The following is a 23,486-nucleotide window of genomic DNA, read 5'->3' on the forward strand; positions in this document are numbered from 1 at the left end:
GTAACACACAAATAAAAACAAATAAATATAGTCTTACCGATTATTTTTATTATCATGTCTATTTACTTGTATAGTTTATAGATATATCATTATACCAAGTATTATTATCAAGTCCATATTAGTACTATATCATTAGGTACCTACTACATTACTACTTATTTAATATACATGTTCGGAATATGAGACCAGCTTATATATAAATATATATATACATTATAACTTAAAATATCGTTTTCTATTATAATATCTGATTGACACACGAGGTTGTATGTCTGATGGATACCTATCTTATATTTGTTAAAATCTTAAAGTTCAAATTTCCATTATAACTATAAATAATTGTAATGTATTGTATTGTAACAAATTTACAGTTATAATATTAACTTCGAAGGTTTTTATAATCATTATATCGAGTTATCGATCATTAGTTTGAATAGACAGTGTAGTGTTTTCATATTTACTCTTATCAGTATTATCTTATATCTTATTTATACACTGATAATAATGCCATTTGGAAAGTTTAATACTATTATTTTCCCGTTTAAATCGGTAGGCAATGTGTAATATATACAATACTTAGTACTTATCACCCGAGATGTAGTTAGCTTAAAACACTGGAAAATTATGATAGTGTAAAAGATAGTTGGAATTGTGAGCGTTGCAATAGTAAGTTGAAAAATATTTATATTCGTAATAAAATATTTGACGAGTCTTATACTACAGACTGTAATGAAAATTATGATTGACTCTACGAAAATTGATTTATAGAATGTTATACTTACTAAAAATTGAAACACTTTCAAGTACCATAAAAACATTAAAAACTGTAGAAACCTCCATAAGCTTTTGTTCTAATTTAATTGATAAAATGATAAATATAGCTCTAAAATAGAATCGGTTGCTGAGAAAATTTCGGTCATGAAAAATAAAATTAAACTTTATGAACAAAGGTGTAAAAAAACTAGAGAAAAAAAATGCATTTTTCCAACGCCATTGTTAATATTATTGAACAAGCTAATTTAAATGAAATATTGAAAAAAGTGGAGTTCCAAAAACAACAATGAAAATGTATCTGAAATTATCAATAGTTAGTTCGAGTTTTAAACAGTAAAATACAAAATTATGATATTCTTTTAGAAAAAAGTAATAAAAAAAAAAAAATGAAAATATCAAAGTGAATTTTTATTTAGTAAATAATAAAGATTCAATTTTAAATCATGTTTAGCTTCGTCACGAAATAAAAATTTAATAACTGCTAGACAACTCTATTCAAGATTCAGCGATTCTATTATATTTATATATGATCAGTAAACATTAAAATAAAAAACTGTTATGAACTGTTAAAGAAGTAACAAACAATTTTAATTTCAAGTATACTTGGATGAAAAAGGGAGGAATTTTCATAAAAAAATGGATATAATAAGGAAGTATCAAAATCTAAAATTTGGAAATCCTACGATACACGACAAGAAAAAAAGTTCATTTATTATATAGCACTTTAATATCTCTTAGTTTTAATTATAAAATTTTATTTAAAAACACATATATCTTTAAGAAAAACAATATTAAACATAATCTAAGGTTTAGTTGTTAGAATATAAAATATTAAGCCAAATACAATTTTAAAATCGTATCCAATACATATTTATGATTATTATATAATATTATTAACTTTTAGAACACACTTCTGTCAAGAAATCTTGACTAAATATTACAATTTTGCAATACGTTCAAACGAGAAAATTCACTATATATAACTTTAATAATTGAATAACGCAATTATGTCTAAAAAATAACATACCTCCTTCAATAAATCATTTGCTCTTCGTTACCATCTCGTGTTACACTAAGAAATGCGGCGACCCCTATAAATCGTTTTTAACGAGAAAACCTGAAGCATTTGCCTAAATTAACTATTCAAAGCCGGATATTTCCTTTGCACTTTTAAAAACCTGACAATTTTTCATCGAAAAATACATTTCTTGCCATATTTTATATTGTCGAAACCCTAGATCGCTATTTTTCGGTGTAAAAAATATAAATAGGGGAAATATTCCATGTTTTATCGCCTTTCACCAGGATTGAGAAACGTATTGTAATACGATTACAGCAATAAATTACGAGAATAAAAATATATTTAATATAGGAATTCATCAAAAACAAAATTAAAATCTGTATTGTTGTGATAGTATATTAAACAAGTATAATATTTAAATGTTTAAATAATTAAAATATAATAATTGTTACGACATGAACCCCATCTATATAATATTAACGATAATATACCTGTATTTTATTTATCTTTTATTAATATTTTAATATTTACATTGATGTCTGTATTCTGCAGTCATTCCAGACTAGCTGTTGGCTCCGCACAAGTAAAATGTATATTAAAAACCAAATTAAAATATACAATCTACCTTAAATATTTTAGTTGTATTTTAGTACAAAACAATAACATTGTATAACTGCATAAATAAAAATTAACAGCACATTAAAAAATCTATCAATTTAGATATACATATACCTAATGAGTAATGAATTATTTCTAGATGACAAAATATGATTAATTAAAATATTTAGTCTTTCAATACTTAAAAGTATAAAAATACAAAACATAGTATATCCCTTATTTAATATTATTTTGTTTTAAGCTGTTTTAGAAAAAACATTTAAATCAGTCAAGTAAGTATTTATAATAATTTATAAAACGATTTCTAAATATTTATAATGTTACTATTCATTGTCAAGCATGTTTAATCGAATTTTCATCGCTCGAGTATTATTAATAGTTTATAATATAAGTCTTCCCACGTCAGTATTCGATTTTTACGTCATTTACGTATAATTTAATATTTTTGTTCAATATCTATTCCAACTCTATTAGACTCTCACAAAATATTCCAAAACGTATCTATAAATATAATTCGATGTAATTGGTGACAAGAAAATTTTAGATATACTTTTATCAAAAAATCTAGATGTAGCCTACTAGCCTTGATCCAATATGTTATTTATAGTTACACTAATTATACTACTAAATTTACTAATAACATTTTGTATAAAGTAAACATGCAGACTAAAGTACTTTTAATATCATTTAATTTATAAATACAGTAAATATTTAAGCAAGAAAATAATATTAAGATTCTATGGATTTAGATAATGAATTATTTTATGCAAAATATGAAAAGTTTCAAATTACTGATTTGTATTTTTGACAATAATCTTGTAGGCATAATTAATTCACTAAATTAAAGTGTATATATTAAAGCTATTTACAATCTATATCAATAAATATCAAGAGGTTAGTAATAATGGGCAATGCAACCAACCAATTTTTAAAATTAAAATTTAATTAATTTAAAAAAAATTTACGACGGGTCATAAGTAACACTCATAACTGTTCGATGATTATTAAATACCTGATACCAGCTAGATGATTCTTAAATTAAAATAAAATATCAAAACATTGTCACTATATAGTATATACACGTATACTACGTAATGTAAAATATCTATCATTAAATCGTAATTTTCAAATTGATTTGAAACTGTTTTGATGCTTTCTTGTACGTGTGCATGGTCAACGTTGGGATAAAGTTTAAAACGTCATAATAATAATATTAATAATAATAATAATAATAATAATATTCTACAGTGGCGTTTATAGTGGAAAATCTGGTTGCCACGGTAACCCGCTGTCCTACTCGCCTACACACGCAGCGTGACATTACATCAGTTTCCACTATTATTACCCGCCGAGATAAATGAGAAAGGCTTTTTAAACTCCTAAACGCCGGGACTGTTGTATACAAAGGGTCGCGGGTTTAACGGGACTGTTGTATTGTTGCGGGAGAGAAGCCGCGGCACCCGAATAAATGAAAAACTGGTGTTGAAACAACTACCATTGAGAGGGAGAGAAGTTGATGGTAACAATACGTCAATAATCTTTAGGCTCATCGTCGTGTATTATACATATATTTATTTTATATACTGTACTTAATACAGAAAGACAATAGGCATGCATGGAATACGAATGAAGATTATGTTTCTAATTTTTTTTTCTTAATTGTATTCTTCTTTAAATAATACAACGAGAATAGTTTTACCATTTTATTGTATATTTATACATAGACACAGAAAAACAAAAAATATATATTAAATATATTTACTATTTATACTATTATTTGTTTGACATTTAAATTTATTTTAACATTCGATGAAGTTGTTCTGTGGATTCATACATAGAGAATTATTATTTTAACTCAAGACATTCATTATTTCATAAAATATTAATATTTTCCTTACACATTTTGAAGTTTTCTTAAATCATAATATATAAAAAATTGTATTGTATATGCCGTATTTGTAATTGTTTTTTCTACTTTATATCATCATTACTTTTTTAACGACTAACAGAAATATTAATTTCATAATCTGGAGTAAGATATTTTTGAAGTTTTTTGGTGCATAAAATATGTAGTTCTAACGAGTATCTAGATAATTAATTATGACTTATAAATCGTAAGTATTTAAAATTTAGATGAACGAAGCCAAAAACATTTTGAACCACTCCACTTAGTCTACTCTCCTCATTTAAATTTCAAATACATAAATAATTAATAAACATCTTCTTGGAATTCAAATTTTTAATCGTATACCTATAGATATTCTACTTTGAAATATGAAATTTAAATTGTTCAATAAAGTTAAAACCTTAAAAATGTACAGTAAATTTTTATTAAATGTTGATTTATATTAATTTTAAATTATGTAAAAAAAAAATATTTTTAAAAATGTTAATAATATTCGAATTAATAAGTATCATAATTACATTAATCACACTATGTAATAAGTATAAATGCACGTCATAATATCCATTTAAGAATACCTACTTTATGATTATTATTTATTTTTTAATACTAGCACAGAAGGAGTTACAGATTTCTCCGAATGCTATATGTAGATTATAGCATTCAGATTATCCGAATCGAATCAGTTTATATTTTGAACCGTTTGAAAGTTTGAATTAAACCGAGTCAATAATTTTAAGTTTAAAATCCTCAATTCGTATATTTGAATTAACAGCAATACCACAGTCTAAGATGTGTGTAAAGTTAACATGTTTACACTGAACGTGAAACAAATTTAACTATCACACAATTTCGACATAATATAATATATTGCTATCATTTTATATTTTCGTATTAACTATCGTCAATCGTACTTATTATATAATAAAAATATTATTTAGGTTCGAAGTTGTGCAGTACTACTGTTAGGTAGATAATTCATAATATTATATAGCTGTAATTTTAGTTTTATATTTTGTAATAAATACTTTTTATGGTATTGTATATAGTGATTTGATTCACCAAGAACATCCACCTCCTTTTATTTTTTTAATCATAGAGTTATTAATTATCTGATTTTTTAAATTTTTTAATACATTTGAAGACTGTATTTTTGAATACTTGTAATGTTTTGTACTACTAAAGGAGTGTCCTGTGAAAATACAACAATCTATATTTCAAAAAAAACCTAACTTTTCTATTGTGAACTTTTTAGGAAAATTGAATACATTTATATATTTTTACTATAGTACTAATTACCATGAATCAAGATCCTTGATCATTAGATTGAACTATTAGATATTTTCTTAAGTAAAAAATTAAAAACTTACCCGTTCATATAATTATAAATATATATAATTGTCAAATATGCACTTATAAATTAAAAATGGTCAAATATTAAAAATACGCAACTATACATTTTAAATATAAACTCGAATTGCTATGAAACAAATTTCTATATTACTTAGCTATATTTTTAATGATTATTTAAAAACATGCAAACTCCTAGAAGTCCCGAACCATAATAATGAGTTTAGAATATATGGAGTCTATGTTAACTTAAACATTTTAGTAATATTATCTTCATTTATGATTTGTAAAAATGGTTTAAGTAGAAACACTCCAAAATTACATAAATTTACCATTTTTAAGAACTATATTCTTAGTATAAAAATTTTAATAACTGATGTACTACTCATTTGAATTTTTATTTAAGTATATCAAACAATTTTATTTAAATATTCATGTGAATAATTTACTAACTAAAGTTTGTATCGCCACACAACAAAAAGAAGTTATAGAGTGAAAAAAAATCTTAAGAATAAAAAACTCATAAAAATCAAGAATAATTTTGTATTATTAAATGAAAAAAATATGGGTGAGCATTGAGCATGCTTGGTGAATCACTCTGTATATATTATATTGATACAAATATAGGTTATATATTTGTATACACATATGGTATTTAAATATTTATTATACCGCATTATCCTAGAATAATTATATTAAGTATAATATAAAATGTCTTAAGGCAAAAAATTTTTCAGTTTCTACCTATATTTTACGACAAACTCTAATTTATACCATTATATTCAATTATCTTAATTCTGAGTAATATTGACAATAGTTTAAAACTTATTGAATTCTGATCAGCTTTTAAATATGAAACTATATAATTGGATTACTATTGAGTAATTTAAAATTCGTGTTTTGTATCAAATAACAAATATCTAAAACATTATAAGTATTGACATAACATCATTAAACATTCTTTATTCTGCATAATTTGTTTTCTTATTATTGTTTTATTTATTGAATTAAAAAGATTTTCTGTAAAATTACCCATTTTGTGTAGAGATCCTAAATTATTAAGCTTATAAAACATTTCTCAAGATCTCAGTTGTTGTGCTTTTCTTCGACTTTAATTTATAAGCACTTCGAGCTTAACACTGTTTGTGTAACAACTTTCTTATTCCGGTGATGCATTTTCCCTATACAAGTTATATATATAAGATATAACCTATATACATAGAAAGGAAATTCATAAATCTAAATCTTTTATTTTAAAATTTTTCCAAAATTCCGATCAGAGACTTAATAAAAATTTCATTTTGATTTGGAAACCGATTTGGAAATCTTTCAGGTCGTATTACCAATTAACTAACCAGTATGTCTGTATGTATATAATATTATAACAATTCATAAAGTTATACAAAAATTAATTATTTTATTTACTAAAATAATTAATTTTTAATTCTATGTATTAGAAGTGGCCCTTCCTGCCTTCCAATTTATGATTTTTATACATTTATAATGGTTTTGATTATAGCTTAAACGATTATTCCATTATCATTAATCACCGGTGTATATTTGTATATACCTAACTATAGAAGCATTAAACCACTATTTAAGATCCTCTATATTTCAAGTAGAGTTATATTAAATAAATATACAAAATAAGATAAATATTTTGTTTTATTATTAATGATATTATTACATATAATCTTATCTCAGAACATTATAATGTAACAACATGTTACATTGTAATATTTTATTTATTTATTTTTCTACATTAATGAAAAAATTAAAAACTATAAATAAATCATTAATATTTTATAATTATTTACATTTTATACATAAACACAAATTTTTGTAATGTTCCTAACTGATAACATATTGATATGACAATTTCATTTAAATACACAAATGCAACATTTCTAAATTACTTTAAAGTACACTTTTTAATATCAGTTTAAAAAATATTAAATTCCTTTACCTATTATGATTTATGCTTAACAGATTTCTTTCAAAGAAAAAAATAAGGCGTCAGGCCATAAATTAATAAAAATATTATAGCCATTTGTTTAAAATACTCCAAAATTATACACAGAAGAGTTAACCACATCAATTATTTATTTTTAATATGTTTATATTTCTTTTATAAAATATAAATTACTTTTCTGTGATACAAATTGTACTATTAAGTGCTTAACTAATTAAACTATATACCATCAATCACATAATAATAAAAAGTACAAACTATGCAGAATAATAATTGATTATAAAATAATGGAAGTAATTTATAGCTACGATGAGAAGCATACATTTTTTATTTTAAAATTGTATAAATTTTTACTTAACATTGTTTGTATAAACTACAATTATTTAATCTTTTTTATTTTATTAAGTCACATTTATCTTTGATACGTACACGTCTTAAAATTATTGTGATTAATGAATAATGATTATCGTATTATTGACAGTTGAAAATTTGATGTTATTTTAAATTTTCTTTAATTTTTTAATACATTAAACTATTTATATAAGATTATAGGAACTCAATAGATATAATTACTAATTAAGACGCATACTAGATTATAATTTTACAGTTAACATTTATTATCTAAAAAAGTATTTAACTGTTTTTCATATAATTTAAATACATTATGCTATTCAACATTTTTGAAAACAATTTTTTTTAGTATTTTGTTGATTATTATCATTTATTGAATTTTGAACTTTATAATAACATTCATTTTAATTTCATATTATAGAGCAGAATACATTTCTAAGAATTATTTGTACAAAAATTAAATTTTAACGATTACTTAATTAGTTAACAAAAAGTAGTGGGCCAATATTTTGCGACGGTATCCTTACCACTATACTTCACTAATATAAACTTAAAACACTTTTATTTAATTATTAACTTTTTTTTTAAATATTATGTATCATATTACCACATTACTGTGGTGTAAGGATACATTTAAATTGTCAATCATCACCTTGGTTGTTTAAACAAAATAAAACAATAAACAACGCCTACTATTTAAGTGACTTAATTTTGTTATAATTTGCAGGGTGAGAAAATCTAAACATTTTTAGCCATATAAAACAGTATTAAAAATATAAAACAACTTTTATGAGACGTTAACTCTTGAAAATGGGTTTTTTTTTGTATTAGGTTAGAAGCTTAAGCCGGATATTATACGTCATGGCAGTGATATTTTTTCTATTCTTATTTTTATTTTTAATAAAAATCTCAAAATGTTCTAGTATAAATAACACATTATCACAATAATAATTACTTTTTCAATAAGAAAAGTCAACGAAAAATTTATTGTTAATGTATGTATATGCTAATACTGTAAACGATTTTCCGACTGACGACATGCTTTTTATCTCTAATGATAAAATCGTTTATGTACTTTTTAGAAAGGATAAAAATATCTACTCCATCAGTTAAAAAAATATATGCTCTATAGAATTGTGCATAATATATATACAGTAGGAAACTGTTTAATATAAATTATATAGTTTTTCGGAAAGGGGGAGAATAATAATTTAAATGTTGAGATTAAAAACAACCTCAACTGGGCAGGTGTATTTAATTAAGTCCAAAATAACTTGATTTAAAAAAAATACCAGGCGAGCATTTCAATTGTACACTGTAGGGTTTTGGATTTACCAGTGATTATTAAAAGCTCACCAAAATGTAATTAATTCTCGTGTTCTGGTTGCAGCACAGTTATCCAGACATAAATTATTTTATATAAAAAAAAAAATCGTATTTTTACAATTCCTCTCACGTAAAGAAATGTATCTCTTGCCTCAGGGGATATGGGATAAGACATCAGAAATTCATAACAAAAATAATTAATAAACGCGGCAAGTTTGCACGTAAAATTATTAAGTATAATATGCAATAACGTGTTTATAAAACGAATTAATTAAACCAAGTCATTCTGCTCTCTAGACATGTCTTCGTAGATAACTTTAAATTTTAATGTATTTATTATCTTTGAATTAAAAGTTATATTTTTCAAATTTATTTTTATTATAACAATTATAATTCATAGTATTATATGATATACGATATAAATTATAGACATAATAATTTGCTTGTCTTGTTTTTATAATTATTATGTAAATTGTTTATCATATGAACATTATAATATATTTATGTTAGAATATCTTAAACGTAACATTTTAATAAATTTTCCTTATGCTGGGACAGCATAAAAAATGATCACACCAATGTTCCAACGAAGGATTAACTGTAGCTTTAATCTACCCAGGGGCTATAAATGGTATCTTTATTTACGTGTAATACAACACGCTTATAAAGCTATGGTACATCTACTCCCTTTAGGCATTTTTTATCATTTTTAATATTATTATATGCGACAGTTTGACTGAGTAGTAAATTAAGTTAAAATATTTAATTTCAAAGACTAGAATGATATTATTTGATTTTTGCAAAAATTGTGGCAAAGTCAAAAGAAAGAATACGAACTGAAAAAAAATCCTTAAAATATTTCTTTATTGCTGAGAAACTGTCTAGAATTCAAGGATCTAAACACAAAAGAAATATTACATTCAAATGAGACGAAATATAAACAAACAATTATTTTCAACAAATGAATTCTTTTAAACAGAGCAGCTCCATTAAATGTATATTTGACTTTTAATACTAAAACAAGAAGAAATTAATTTACTCATTTATATTAAATATTAAAATAACTTGCCAAACTTGAAAAAACCACTCTGTGCATGTATTTTATATTAAATAATACATTAATATAATTTTAGTTTCGTGAAGAAAAATAATATAAATTTAAATTATTCAATTGTGAACTTAAATACATTTAATACGACTTTTACATATTAATAGCACGTTTGATAAAAACAATTTACATTATTCATAAAAACGAATGGATAATTTTCTAAACTCAATTTATATTTTATTTTATTATCACTCAGACCAGGAATAAAGAAACAGTTACTTATTAATGAACTCAAGAATATCCATTAATGACTTTATATAATTTTTCATTTATTAAAATGACAATGACATTTACGTATAAATTATAAAAATAATTAATTATGAAGTTTTGGCTTCTGAGGTCTAATATTCTAAAGCATATGTACATATTTTTAGGATATAAGATTAATTGTATTTTTTAATTTAAGTTTCAAATGAATCCATATAAGATATAAAACTAAATTTGTATAAAACTAGTTTAATATACAGAAATTATTCATTAAACATCTAAAAGGTTTCAAATAACATCTTTATTGTATATTAAAATCAATTTTATAATTGCATTCAATAAAAAAATGTATTTATTAACACAACTGTACAAATTGTATTTATACTATGAATATTTTTAGTTTTTAAACTAAATAAATTAGACCCAAAATTATTTAAGAAAAGTATCATTTATATTATTCACTTAGCTGCTCTTTTAAGAATTTTTTTTTATATATTCACGTTGTAATTTACTACTGATATTCAAAATGTATTATTATATTATGTCATATTATATTTATTTAATTATATAATATTATCGAATAAAAGTAATATATAAATATATTTATTTATAATGAAATAAAAAAACTAAGACTTACTTGCGATTACGATTGCACGATCCACAGAAAAATCCAACAAGTGGCGAATTCTCGGCTGAACGTTCGGGCTGCAACTATACCGTTCTCTTGAACAGGTGGCAACCTACGATCCGCCCATCCACCCACATGAAAGCACAACAATACGACCTGACGTCACACTTCGGCGCCGACGACAAACTCGATAATAACGAATTTGTGTGTTTACACGCAACGAGATGTGTGTGCGTGTACTTTTTTTCGCCCTCATAATTTCACATGTACATAAAGTAGGTACAACGTATATGTATGATGTGTCGTTGTGACAATGTATGTTCACTGTACTGTACTTTTATATAATATTTAAAAATAATTATTTTTATTATCAATCGTTAAAGACGTGTAGAACATATTATTAAGTTTGTACATATGATTATGTTTGAGTTTGTTTCACAATTTTTAAAATAATAATGTAATACACGCGTATATCATTTGCAAATTTACAATAACAAATTTAAAAGTTCCAAAATTGGTTCATACGCACAATTTGATAGGATATATACATAATAATAAGTGCTTAAAACAAATAACAATTACTTATTGCAACATAATATGATAGTGATACTGTGGTAGTAACATTCATTGTAGATAAAAACTGTTTGAAATATTAATATCTTTAAAACGAATTTGAAATAATTTAAGCGTATTATTTTGATATATTTATATTATGTATATATATATACGATTATTATTGATTTTTTTTATGAAGAGTAATATGAGTTTATGAATATGAGTTATACGAGCATTTATAATTTTAGTTATTACTGCTATTTTTTTAGACAATATATATTAGCTTTTTAGCTAATTGAGTTCGAAACTTGTATTACAAGTAATATAATATTGAATAGGGATAGAAAAAGTACTTGAAAGATCATTTATGTAGGAATAATTTGTAATAATTTATTTCTTAGTAGATTTTAAAGTCTTATAACGAAGTCTTGTTTACTAGATCTAATCTAGGATTTTGAATGGATAAATGTATTGATTTTACAAAGATGTGTTTTTTTACGGTTGAATACACGGTATTATCATCGATAAAATGCTTTGATTTTAAAAAATGGGAATAGTTTTAAATATAAAATAGGATTTAATTTGTTAGTTAAATAGGTCATAATTAAAAACTCTCAATACTTATTTTTAAAATCAGGAATAACAAACAAAAAAAAAAGGAAAAACGGGAAATGTAATGTAAAAGTAATTTTCGACAAAATTTATTTTGTTTTTTTTATGTAACTCAAATACAAATTACAGTAGATACTTGACGTTTAAAAAAAAAATTAAATTATTAGTATTTTCTATTTAAGATAAAGTTTTCAAAATATTTCTACTATTTTTAAACAGTTAATAGGCAAAAGAAATTTTCAGTTTTTTTTTCTATTAATTTTGATAAAACATTATTCACTAGGTCGAAATTCTTGAAAATGTAATAAAAAAATTCCACAAAAGTAACTCTTATATCTGTATAAAAAATATTAAATATATATAGGCACAATATTTTTTTTATGCATTTGAATTTTAAATTTTGACAATATTAATTAAAATCACAAAAAAATGAAAAATTAATGAAACCCTTATAGTTTGAAATTCTTAAAAAAAATTTTTTTTTTATCTAAGTTTTCAAAATGTAATAGACATTTAAAATTCCAACTTAGACAAAATTATTGATTTAACCGTTAAATAAAACGATATTTTTATTATTTTGTTTTAATTTAAAAACATTTCTTATACGCTATTGCATATTGCCATTGCTATATTAATATTGTTGATTTATTTTAAAATATTATCTACCTATTTTATAGATACTATTGATCTATTTTTACTGGTGTACGGTATTTACAGAAAAATATTATTAAATTTTATTTTATAAAGTTGATATAATATAAATATATATTTTTTAAAATAATTAAATATTTATATAATATAGTAAATGCAATAAATTTTACAATAATGGATAACCATACAGGATACAGGTGAGTTGATAATAAAATTGTAAAAAAATCAAATAATAAAAATGCTTTTTTCATTCCAGTTCAAGATTGTAGTATATTGTTATTTAATTATTTTTAATTTGAAAGCAATGGCCAATGATGTATTATTATCGAACTTCAACTACAATTCTAAGAGTAGATTAATTTATACGCAGCATTCATGATATATTTAACACTGTCCTACAGTATTTACAGATTGTATTTATTTTTTCTTTCAACTGAATGGAATAACGTTTATTATATTTTTTAAATATAATCTATTCATGTTTCGACTTTTAAGATAAATTTTGAATCAATATATTTAGACAGCGGGATAATTTATTTTTTAAAACTTTTTCAATCTAAAAAAGTGTCTATAAATATATCAAATGTTACAATAACTTCAGTTAGAAATAATATTAATTAGTTTAAAACATTTTATTTTATTTCTCTTTATTATCAATCCCAAAAATTTAAATTTACAAAAAACAATTAATGAATTTCGTTAAATAGATCACCCAGTGTTTACAATATATTATTCAATGTATAAATATACAACAGTACATCATATATATATAGAAAGCACTTGTAAAAATTCTTAATTACTTTTTTTGCTTAATATAAAAATAACTGTGTCTTGATCAATATACCATTATTAAGTAAAATAGTTAAGCATAAAGAGCTTATCATAAGTCTTGAAGTCAACCCACGACCCACGTAATCCAAAGCTCAGCCAAGTGATCCAAAAGATAAATTTTACTTTGTTAAATGTTTATTGTCTTATCGTCAAATTAAACTAAACTATAGAATTAATTTTTTATAGGAAAAACGTAATGGTTATAGTATTATTATTCTCAACGAAATAAATCTTTAATGATCTTAAACTATATTTTTAATGTATATATCTTTAATCCTAATTCACTCATTATAAAATATGTTTCCAATAATGAAAATTTTAAAAATTAAAATATTTTATTATCATTCTATAATATGTATAAATTAAGTAATATTTTATGTATAGGTGGAATCTAGGGCAAATACTTCGTTTTACCCCATTGTTTTAAACTCTAATTTTTATATAATATATTTCAACACAATTTATTATTATTTGTATTAAGCTTGAATATTATTTACTCTATTTTTTTTTTTTTTTTTGTATATTTGCTTATTGTAATTGATATTTAGTCATTAAAATCTTTAAATTGTTCAGGAAATATGTATACTTAAAGTTATGTTGATTATAATATAGATAGTAGAAAATCTATGAAAAAATATTTCTATACTTAATACTCGCTGATTCTTTAGCTCCATTGACTGAGAAAATGTGGTTGCACAAAAATCAAAGCCCATCGTACTCTAGCTGCGTCTCTGCCATAACTGCCCAAATCACCTTTCCTTAGCTATAGTTGTATGCGTGAAGTAACTACATTCTCTTGGCAAACAGAGTACATCGTATTTATCTTGAAATATATGTACTTAATATGTTTATTTCTCCATCCACCATTAATTGGTATTGTATTTTATTATCACAGCTGTATAATATATATATATATATATAAATGAAATATATCAGGACCATTACTCAGGTAAGATACGCATTTTAATCATTATTTATTTTTCTAACTAATTTAATCCAACGACTGAAACGTAATCTGATCGTTTTTATATAATTGTAAGATAGTTGGATTTTAACCGCTGTATCTATTCTGTTATTCATAAAAAAATATAATATATAATATTATTATATTATAAGAGTGATAATAAATAAATTAAAATGAACTTGTTCTCAAACCACCAAAACATATATGTAGCTAAATTGCATAGCTAATACGCCGTCTTACAATTTATGATTTTCACGATTGAACATAGAATAGAGTTGGCGACATTGTTCATTGGTTTTAGGTTATGTTGATAAAATATTTCATTTGTATAACACTGTTTACAATCTTTACAATGTTTAAAAATCACGATTTATATAACAAAAATTTAACATTTGAGAATTTGAGATAGCGGTTTTTAAGTTATAAATTATTTTGTTGACTAGTGTTAATTTATACTTTTTAATTGTTTCTTAATGTTATACATATAATTATTGTATAAGTCATATTGTAAATTAATTAAATAATTTTAGTTCTGTCAAATGCATACGTTAGCGTATAAACATAGTAATGCTCATGATGACAGTATTTGGGCATGTGATTGGGGTGAATTGCGAACCACAAAGACTATTGATCGAGAAGATTTTGATAAAGGTGACGAGTCTGATGAAGAAGTACAAGAACTTTCATCCGATTGTATAGTTACTGGTTCTATTGATGAAACTGTAAAAATATGGAATTATGATAAGACCACCAATCTCAATCTGGACAAAACTCTTAGTGAACATACACTAGGTGTTATATCTGTTGCACTAAATTCAGACGCATCGATTATTGCATCCAGTGCATTAGATTCCACATTAATGCTATGGAACACTACGACAGGAGAAAAAATAAAAACATTCTCAATTGGACCTGTCGAATTGTGGACTATTGCATTTTCACCAGATGATAACTACATTATTTCTGGTAGTCATTGTGGTAAAATTAATTTGTTTGGCGTTGAAACCGGAAAACAAGAACAAACATTTGACACTAGAGGTATATTAATAGGCTTAAAATGATTAATGTAAAATTAATATAATTTTTTTTTTTTTAATAGGAAAATTTACATTAAGCATAGCGTATAGTCCGGATGGTAAATACATAGCTTGTGGTGCTTTAGATGGCATCATTAATGTTTTTGATGTGTTGTCTGGTAAACTTACTCATACACTTGAAGGACATGCTATGCCAATTCGATCATTATGCTTTTCATCAGATTCAAAGTATTTATTAACAGGAGCAGATGATGGTCAGATGAAAATCTATGCGGTTCATCATGCTGAAGTATTGGGAACTGTATCTGGTCATGGTTCATGGGTATTAAGTGTAGACTTTTCTCCAGATTGTAAAAGCTTTGTTTCGGGCAGTGCTGATAATACGGTTAAAGTTTGGGATGTAAGCAACCGTAGTTGTTTAAATACACTAAAAGAACATAAAGACAAAGTATGGTGTGTGAAATATAACTCGACTGGAGATAAAATGGTATCAGTATCTGATGATGCATCAATTAATATATATTCATCACTTTAATAATCTAACTAATTTCCTGTGTATATAATACTGATTAATTTAAATGTATTGGTGTAAATAATATATTATAAACAATACACACCCGTTTCAAATGTTGTCAGTGTAAAAATTGTAATTTAATTTGGCTCAATATAAGTTATACAATTGCCTTATATGTATACTTTGCATTTTTTTTTTTTTTTTTAATTCAACCAAAAAAATAATCAATTCTACTTGAAGATAATCATATGATATAATATATAAAATAAAAACTTCCTTTTTATTATTTAAATTTTACCAATCATATTTTGTATAGTATATTTAAAAGTAAAAAAAAAAAATTAAGAAATACAATTTAGTAAAAAGGTGTTTAAAAATATTTAAAATTATACTCAAGTATTGTTGTAAAGATATAAAATAAGGAATTTTATTTTATTTAATTTTCAAACTAATTTAAAAATTAAAAATAAACAAATATTGTAATCAGACCTCAAACATTCAATAACTTTTTCAGACATATTAAATTTTGCTGTTTTTTGTGATTTAAAATTTCAAAGATACACAAAAATAAGGTTATGTATTTATATAAAGTAGGATTCACACTCATTTCTTCCTTTAGTATTTTTTTCATTTAGCTTTCAACAAATAGAAACTTTATTGATTTGTTTAAATTATGATTCTTAGAATTCTTAAGTAAACTAAAAAACCACATTTTTAATTCTTTAAACATTCTTTAGACATTGGAAGCTGTTAAAACCAATGATTATTTTTTAAATCAAAATTTAATTAGTAATTTCTAAGTATTGTAAATGTATAATATAGCGAGTATAATAGTCCTTAAATATGGTTTTACATAATTATAAATGTTCGAAGATTATTAAGTACTATGACTTCTTAATTATTGTAGACTCCATTTCTTATAAACCTACTTTAAACTATAAATTTAAAATTATCAAATAAAAATTGAAGAGTAAATCTTATTTTATAAAATAAAAATGAATAAATATTTATTTTTTTTTTTTTTTTTAAACCTAAACTATTGATTGTTGATACATACTATGAGTAGGTAACAAGCGCGAATTAGGGGGGGTTTTAGGTGTTTAAACCCCCTCCAAAATATGAGGAACAAAAAATAAATTACCTGTCCTACAAATTAATAGTATGATAATTATATGCATTTTTTCAAAATCTCCCGAAATTTTTTCCTGTGTTTGTGCCTGGTAGGTAACAAAATCATCAATTAATTCTAATTATAACCATATATTTTAAATTTTTTATGAATTTCAAATACATGAATTATAGAATTAGTACCCTTTCCAAATGAAAAATGTATCTACGCCATTGATTGGTTATTGGTTTTAAATAAGGCAAGTTAAACAATTTTATACGACGGTCATAAATAATGTTTTTCAGTGAGTAATAAGCGGTAATCCAGGTTAACAACAAAATCCATTCATTAAGAATTATTAAAGCGTAACAAAATATAAATTGGGTGAAATGTGAATGGCTAAATACGTAGATGGTAGGTCATAGCTCATAAGTAAACAATAGAAGGATGAAAAAGCATAATTTATTATATTATACTCAATATCTATATATATGTAGTATACCTAAACAGAATATTTGCTGAAATGCATTAAAATGTTGGTCAAAACCCTTCATACATGAAATTATTTTTATGTCAGATTTTTTATCCACTTGATTTCTTTAGGGATATTTTTTTCATACATCATATATATTATTTAGTTAATTTTCCACTGCCACGAGTCACGCAATTCAATTGTTTTCCTTAAAGCTTTTTTTATTGTTCATTATATAGTATTAAAAATATAAAACAAAAGTAAAATCACAATTAAATACTCTATGAAGTAAGGAGTGTAAATAAATCGTAAATATTGAGATACCTACCAATAAATAGAGATTTTGAAGTTCAAATCTTCATCAATTTTGATTTATCTAATTATCGAAAAAATAACTATATTGTCGTTTTATTATAAGGTTCATAACTTCATTGTCGTTTTCAATATTATACCTATTTAGATTAAGCTATTGTCTATTTTTACCACGAAGTATGAATCAATTCACACTTTCCAAGTCTCCTCCAAATTTGAAGATCAAAACATATTTTTAACTGGTTTCACATATAAAAAATATTAAAAAGATAAACCTATGCCAATATCTAACTAATTCTAATACAACTATACAATCTAACATTTTTTCTTCAGATAATTTAAAACTAAAGTTTTACAGACGTGATTTTATAATTAAGTATATTATTATTTAATTACGTAAACACGTACGTTACCCATAGGCGTGCGCAGGAGCATTGCAGCTGCCTAGTGCATACCCTGAAGCTCTTTTAAGGGGCGAAAATCGACTCTGGAAAAAAACCTTTTTGTACAAGAAAAATAATTATAGGGGCACCAGTGGCCTTCTGCATATCCTGAAAAAGAGGCCTGCGCACACCCATGACGTTATCTGCAATCAAATGTAGTGGAATGGTCAACTGGATATATTAATTAAAAATGAATTCAAATAATTCAACAAATAATAGTATATAGGTAATATATATCATGACAAAATGTATGAATATATATATATTGTCATGATATACATTTATTACATCTGAGAATTTAACACAACTATTACATCTGAAATATTATATATTTACATAATATATTACATATACATATATATAACACCTACATGTCTTACGGATATCTGACAACAGATAGTATTCTCTCAGATTATACGAAGATAATAATTTAAAAAACCGTTGTATTGTTTTTGTAGATTCTATAAAAAGATTTGTTTAAATTGCAAAATACAATTCAGATGAATTTATTTCTGATGTTGTCAAAGAGAATCGAAGTCTATATTAGTTAGGAACAGCTGATAAGAGCCTATTGATTGTTTATTTGATAAGGTTATCACCGCCGCCTTGCCTGTATTACAGTGAATGGCCATAGCATACCGTATTACCGTATAATACATCATAATTCCTAATCTTTTTCCATTTCCACACGTTTTCACTTTGCTCCTCCTACGGTAATTGACACTGCTACCGGTCATTTTAGTCTAATGACCACTGCGGAGGATTTAGAATTGTCGGATTCAGACAAGGTACAACCTTGGAGCACAGACAGCGGCATGGAATCAATGACGGACAGCAATAAGGATGTGACACCAATGTCAGAAAACTTCGATGACGACGAAGAAGTTTGTTAATATACTTATACATAATCCACGTTGCCTTATTTAAGCACATTTTTATACAATATCTTTATTACCATGTATAGGATGAAACTTTGGGTGAACGTCTATGGGCGTTAACTGAAATGTTTCCAGATTCTCTAAGAAACGGTACCGAAAAAATAGTTAATACCGCTGGTAAAGTTATCTTAGGTAAGATATTGGTTAGGTTCTTCCACACTTACCGTGAATTGTTGAATAATCTAAAACCATTTGCAGAAACTTATTTATTTGCGTGTACTTCGACATGGTATGTCTCAACAACAGCGGCTCTATTACTTATGCCCGTATTATTTGAAACTGAACGCATACAAATGGAAGAAGCGCAGAAAAATCATTCAAAACAAGTTAGTGTCTTAATATTTTATTAATAAAGAAGTATATTAAATTTTATAATTCATTTTTGTTTTATTTTAGCTGCTTCTTGGTCCTGGTAGTGGTGGCAACTTGGGTGGAGGAACTACTATGCTGCCTAATTAATATATTTTCATCGTATATTATATTTTTAACCTATCTACCTTAGTTTATTATTTTGCCGAATAAATATTTGTATTAAATCTATTTAGTCTTGAAGTTTTGTTTTCATTACTTTTTATTTTTTACTAAGGATAAGTGAATTAAATTAAAAAATACAATAAAGACACTTAAAAAATTATACTTTTTATGTAACTTTTTTACAAATCTGAATAACAGATAATTTAATAATTATGTTATTTAAATGTGAGTAGTCCTTTATGTATATCACAGCTAATTTAATAAGTTGTATTAATAAAAATGTATATTACAATTAAAAGATTTAATTCCTTTCACTTGCAATAAAAATTAATTTCATCACTTTTATTTAAATACAAAAATGATAGGTATATGTTGAACATATAAAAATAATTTTTTCTCAAAGCTTTTGTCAATAGATAACTTAACGATATTATTGAATAAGATTTTGTATAAGTTAATGAAATAATTATTGTATTTATTATTTTTATATGTTTTCAAAACACTAATATTTTATAGACAACATCTGTTATTTAAATGTCTAAAACAAAACTATTTTCACAAGAACTATATAGGAGTTTAACAACAAAATGTTGGTTTGCTTACCATTTACTATTGAGCTATTTAATGAAAGCAACTTCACTATTACTTTTCTTACGTTCTCATGGAAAGTAATACATAGGCCATGGCCAGGCCTCTGTTCGTTTACCTCTGGATCCAAGAGTTATAAAATATTGTATACTTACTGATTGTTTTGTGTATACATACTTTACTAATTAAATATACATAGTATTGCTTAGGACTGCAGTAAAATAATAAAATATAGTACAGTAAAACTTTCATTTAACTAATTATTTTAGAGAACCATGACCTTTATTGTTAATCATATATACATTTATTTCTGAAATAAGAATCTAATGTTTCTATATAATGAATAAACTATTCGATAACAAACCCGTTTTTGGAAACGAAATCAAAACATTTTACGTAAAAAGTACAATTTATAAAAATAATAAATAAACAATACTTGCTAATTATTTCTTAATAATTAATTAAATAGATAAATGTGTAATAAGATTTATAATATGATATGTATTTAATATATATTTTTCAATAATTTTTAATTTTTTTTTTAATACAATATAGAATATAAAATATATAATCATGTAAAAAAAATATGTTATTCTATTTAACAAATTAATTTATATTACAAATTGTTTTTGTTTCCCAAGCGACTTCATTATATGGAAGTTTCACTGTATAAAAATCATTTATTTTTTGGCTGAGCATAAATATTTATACATAAATTACTGTAAACTAAAACATGCTTTTATTCATTATTACTTGATTTTTAATGTGGTTAACCTAACATTATTTACATAATCACAAGATACATTTTATTTATTTAAATATAGTTGACTAGTGTTTTATTGACTTGGAAGGAAATACAAGAAACTTACAGTTATTTTTAAAAGAGTTAAAAATTGTATTCTCTTTTACAAATAACAGTTGTTCGAATATATAACCCACAAACTAAGTATATGACCAAAATTAAGTAATTAACTGGTCATCATTTGAAATTATACATATTTCTAATTTATTACTTTATTCTATAACAACATATGTATCTGTTTATTGCTAACATTGAAAATAATAGATACTTTGTAAAAACAAATGGCTGAGTAGATATTATAACTACATAATATTAGGCCATGACAAATTTTATAATAATCATAATACGGAAGATTCAATAAATATCAGAGATGAATCTTCAACAAAACGTATATAAAAAAAAAAAAGAAACTTGGAGGGAAATATATTGTTAAATTAAGAAATATATCGATGTACCTGCAATAAATTTATAACTAAAACTTTTTCATATTTAAATATTATTTAAATTAGTATTGAATAATGATTTATGCCTAATAAAAAGTTAATTTATAGAATCCCAAAAAGTCTGTTTTTGAGGTCAATAAATCATTATGAAATTAAAATATTTTGCTTGACAGTACGAAAGTTTCTTACCATAAACCTCCAAATAAACCATAAATGATGAAAATAAAGATTTTGAACATGAACTTCAAGAATTATCTATTAGAAATTATGATGAAAGTCACAAAAGTGATAAAATATATTTGGTATGATTGTGTAAAATGAAAGAATAAAAACTTTTTCAGACCATATAATATTTCATTTATTGATTAGTAACTAGTTTAAGAGTACAACATAATAATTCATAAGACAAATTCGTAAGTAATTTTGTTGATTCATACAGTAATTCATACTTAGTTTTCCAACACTTGAATAGAAAGTTATCTGTATAATATATATTGTTGATAGGGTATATTAGTTTAAATTTTTTTTTTAATTAATCTATAACCATGTTTGAATCTAACATTCCTTCTAAATTTGGAGGTTCAGCAGGTTTAATTTTCTGGTTTTTCTTATGATTTTTCCTAAAGTATAAAAATAAGAAAATATATTAATTTGACAGTAATAGTATAAATAAATAATTATTTGTATTATTACTTATTTGCATAATGCCGCAAGAAACTCTTTGGCATTTTATGAATATTTATACAATGAGTTTTTCGTTCTTCAGAATTCCAAAATAATGTTTGACATGTTTCAACAAAACATTTAAACTGTAATTATATATAAAATAATATTCAAAACATTATAATTATATATTAATACTTGAAGTAATACCATAGGTTTTTTTTCCGAGCAGGCTTTAAAAAAGTTGTCATGCAATTCACTCAAATGCAAATCCAAGAGATGTGCCGATTGTAATAATTTACGACAGTAAGTGCAAGTGTAACGATGATTTGAATTATAATGTGAATCATAATCAGCCATTGAAGTGAAACTTGAAACACAACCATCCACATTGCATAAGAAACTATCATCACTCCTGAAAGTTAATTTAGTTATTTCCAAGATTAAAATATTATAAAATAAAAACTATTGGTATACTTTTTTTCTTCAGATTTTTCAAAAATTTCAAAAACTCCAACTCGTGTATAGATTTTATGTGAGTTGTCGAATTTCTTGAAAAGGTCATCGTCCATACGCTTATGCCCTGTTCCTTGAGCAAGTAAATATCGAAGTTTCTCTATGTTCTCCGACGACATGACTTATAATAAGTTCTAATATTATTAATTACAATTTAAAATTATGAAAACAATAATTTTTTAATGTTTTTTATATCGTACACACACACCAAAATCAAATACCATAATTCATGACGAAATAATTAAATAATCTATCCAATTTTTTTAGTGATAACAACCCGCTATACCATTGAACTACAGAATAAT

General features: G+C 24.0%; 4 protein-coding genes across 4 annotated transcripts in view; 2 read left to right on the plus strand and 2 right to left on the minus strand.

Annotated features, from left to right (window-relative positions):
• The window catches only part of LOC113548849 (protein dimmed-like), a 51,338-nt gene extending 39,969 nt beyond the window's left edge, over positions 1 to 11,369 (minus strand). Inside the window, exon 1 of the mRNA XM_026949936.1 lies at positions 11,268 to 11,369. The gene's annotated coding sequence lies outside the window, so the exon portion shown is untranslated. The remainder of the gene's footprint in view (positions 1 to 11,267) is intronic.
• A 3,857-nt stretch (positions 11,370 to 15,226) lies between these two features.
• On the plus strand, positions 15,227 to 16,601 carry LOC113548088 (WD repeat-containing protein 61-like). The gene is made up of 2 exons (XM_026948756.1): positions 15,227 to 15,909; positions 15,971 to 16,601. Exons 1-2 carry the CDS (start codon positions 15,411 to 15,413, stop codon positions 16,441 to 16,443), a joined length of 972 nt encoding a protein of 323 aa, XP_026804557.1. The 5' UTR covers positions 15,227 to 15,410; the 3' UTR covers positions 16,444 to 16,601.
• A 2,775-nt stretch (positions 16,602 to 19,376) lies between these two features.
• LOC113549053 (mitochondrial import receptor subunit TOM22 homolog) lies at positions 19,377 to 20,247 on the plus strand. The gene is made up of 4 exons (XM_026950199.1): positions 19,377 to 19,641; positions 19,722 to 19,827; positions 19,894 to 20,021; positions 20,092 to 20,247. Exons 1-4 carry the CDS (start codon positions 19,504 to 19,506, stop codon positions 20,152 to 20,154), a joined length of 435 nt encoding a protein of 144 aa, XP_026806000.1. The 5' UTR covers positions 19,377 to 19,503; the 3' UTR covers positions 20,155 to 20,247.
• A 2,088-nt stretch (positions 20,248 to 22,335) lies between these two features.
• Positions 22,336 to 23,438, minus strand: LOC113550727 (zinc finger protein 511). The gene is made up of 4 exons (XM_026952775.1): positions 23,143 to 23,438; positions 22,876 to 23,080; positions 22,696 to 22,811; positions 22,336 to 22,622 (listed from the first exon to the last, which is right to left on the minus strand). The coding sequence occupies exons 1-4, from the start codon at positions 23,298 to 23,300 to the stop codon at positions 22,535 to 22,537; spliced, it is 567 nt and encodes a 188-aa protein (XP_026808576.1). The 5' UTR covers positions 23,301 to 23,438; the 3' UTR covers positions 22,336 to 22,534.
• Between the last annotated feature and the right edge of the window lie 48 nt (positions 23,439 to 23,486).

The sequence above is a fragment of the Rhopalosiphum maidis genome, chromosome 1 (assembly GCF_003676215.2).
Source record: "Rhopalosiphum maidis isolate BTI-1 chromosome 1, ASM367621v3, whole genome shotgun sequence".
In the NCBI taxonomy this organism is placed as follows: domain Eukaryota; kingdom Metazoa; phylum Arthropoda; class Insecta; order Hemiptera; family Aphididae; genus Rhopalosiphum; species Rhopalosiphum maidis.

What these genes read in the sequence shown, in the direction of transcription:
- LOC113549053 (XM_026950199.1), top strand. Translation starts at nt 19,504, where the DNA reads ATGACCACTGCGGAGGATTTAGAATTGTCGGATTCAGACAAGGTACAA. An exon ending in ACTTCGATGACGACGAAGAA is followed by an intron (nt 19,642 to 19,721) that starts GTTTGTTAATAT and finishes TACCATGTATAG; the next exon opens with GATGAAACTTTGGGTGAACG. An exon ending in CGCTGGTAAAGTTATCTTAG is followed by an intron (nt 19,828 to 19,893) that starts GTAAGATATTGG and finishes AACCATTTGCAG; the next exon opens with AAACTTATTTATTTGCGTGT.
- LOC113548088 (XM_026948756.1), top strand. Translation starts at nt 15,411, where the DNA reads ATGCATACGTTAGCGTATAAACATAGTAATGCTCATGATGACAGTATT. An exon ending in ACAAACATTTGACACTAGAG is followed by an intron (nt 15,910 to 15,970) that starts GTATATTAATAG and finishes TTTTTTTAATAG; the next exon opens with GAAAATTTACATTAAGCATA.
- LOC113550727 (XM_026952775.1), bottom strand. Translation starts at nt 23,300, where the DNA reads ATGTCGTCGGAGAACATAGAGAAACTTCGATATTTACTTGCTCAAGGA. An exon ending in GAAAAATCTGAAGAAAAAAA is followed by an intron (nt 23,081 to 23,142) that starts GTATACCAATAG and finishes ATTAACTTTCAG; the next exon opens with GAGTGATGATAGTTTCTTAT. An exon ending in GCTCGGAAAAAAAACCTATG is followed by an intron (nt 22,812 to 22,875) that starts GTATTACTTCAA and finishes ATATAATTACAG; the next exon opens with TTTAAATGTTTTGTTGAAAC.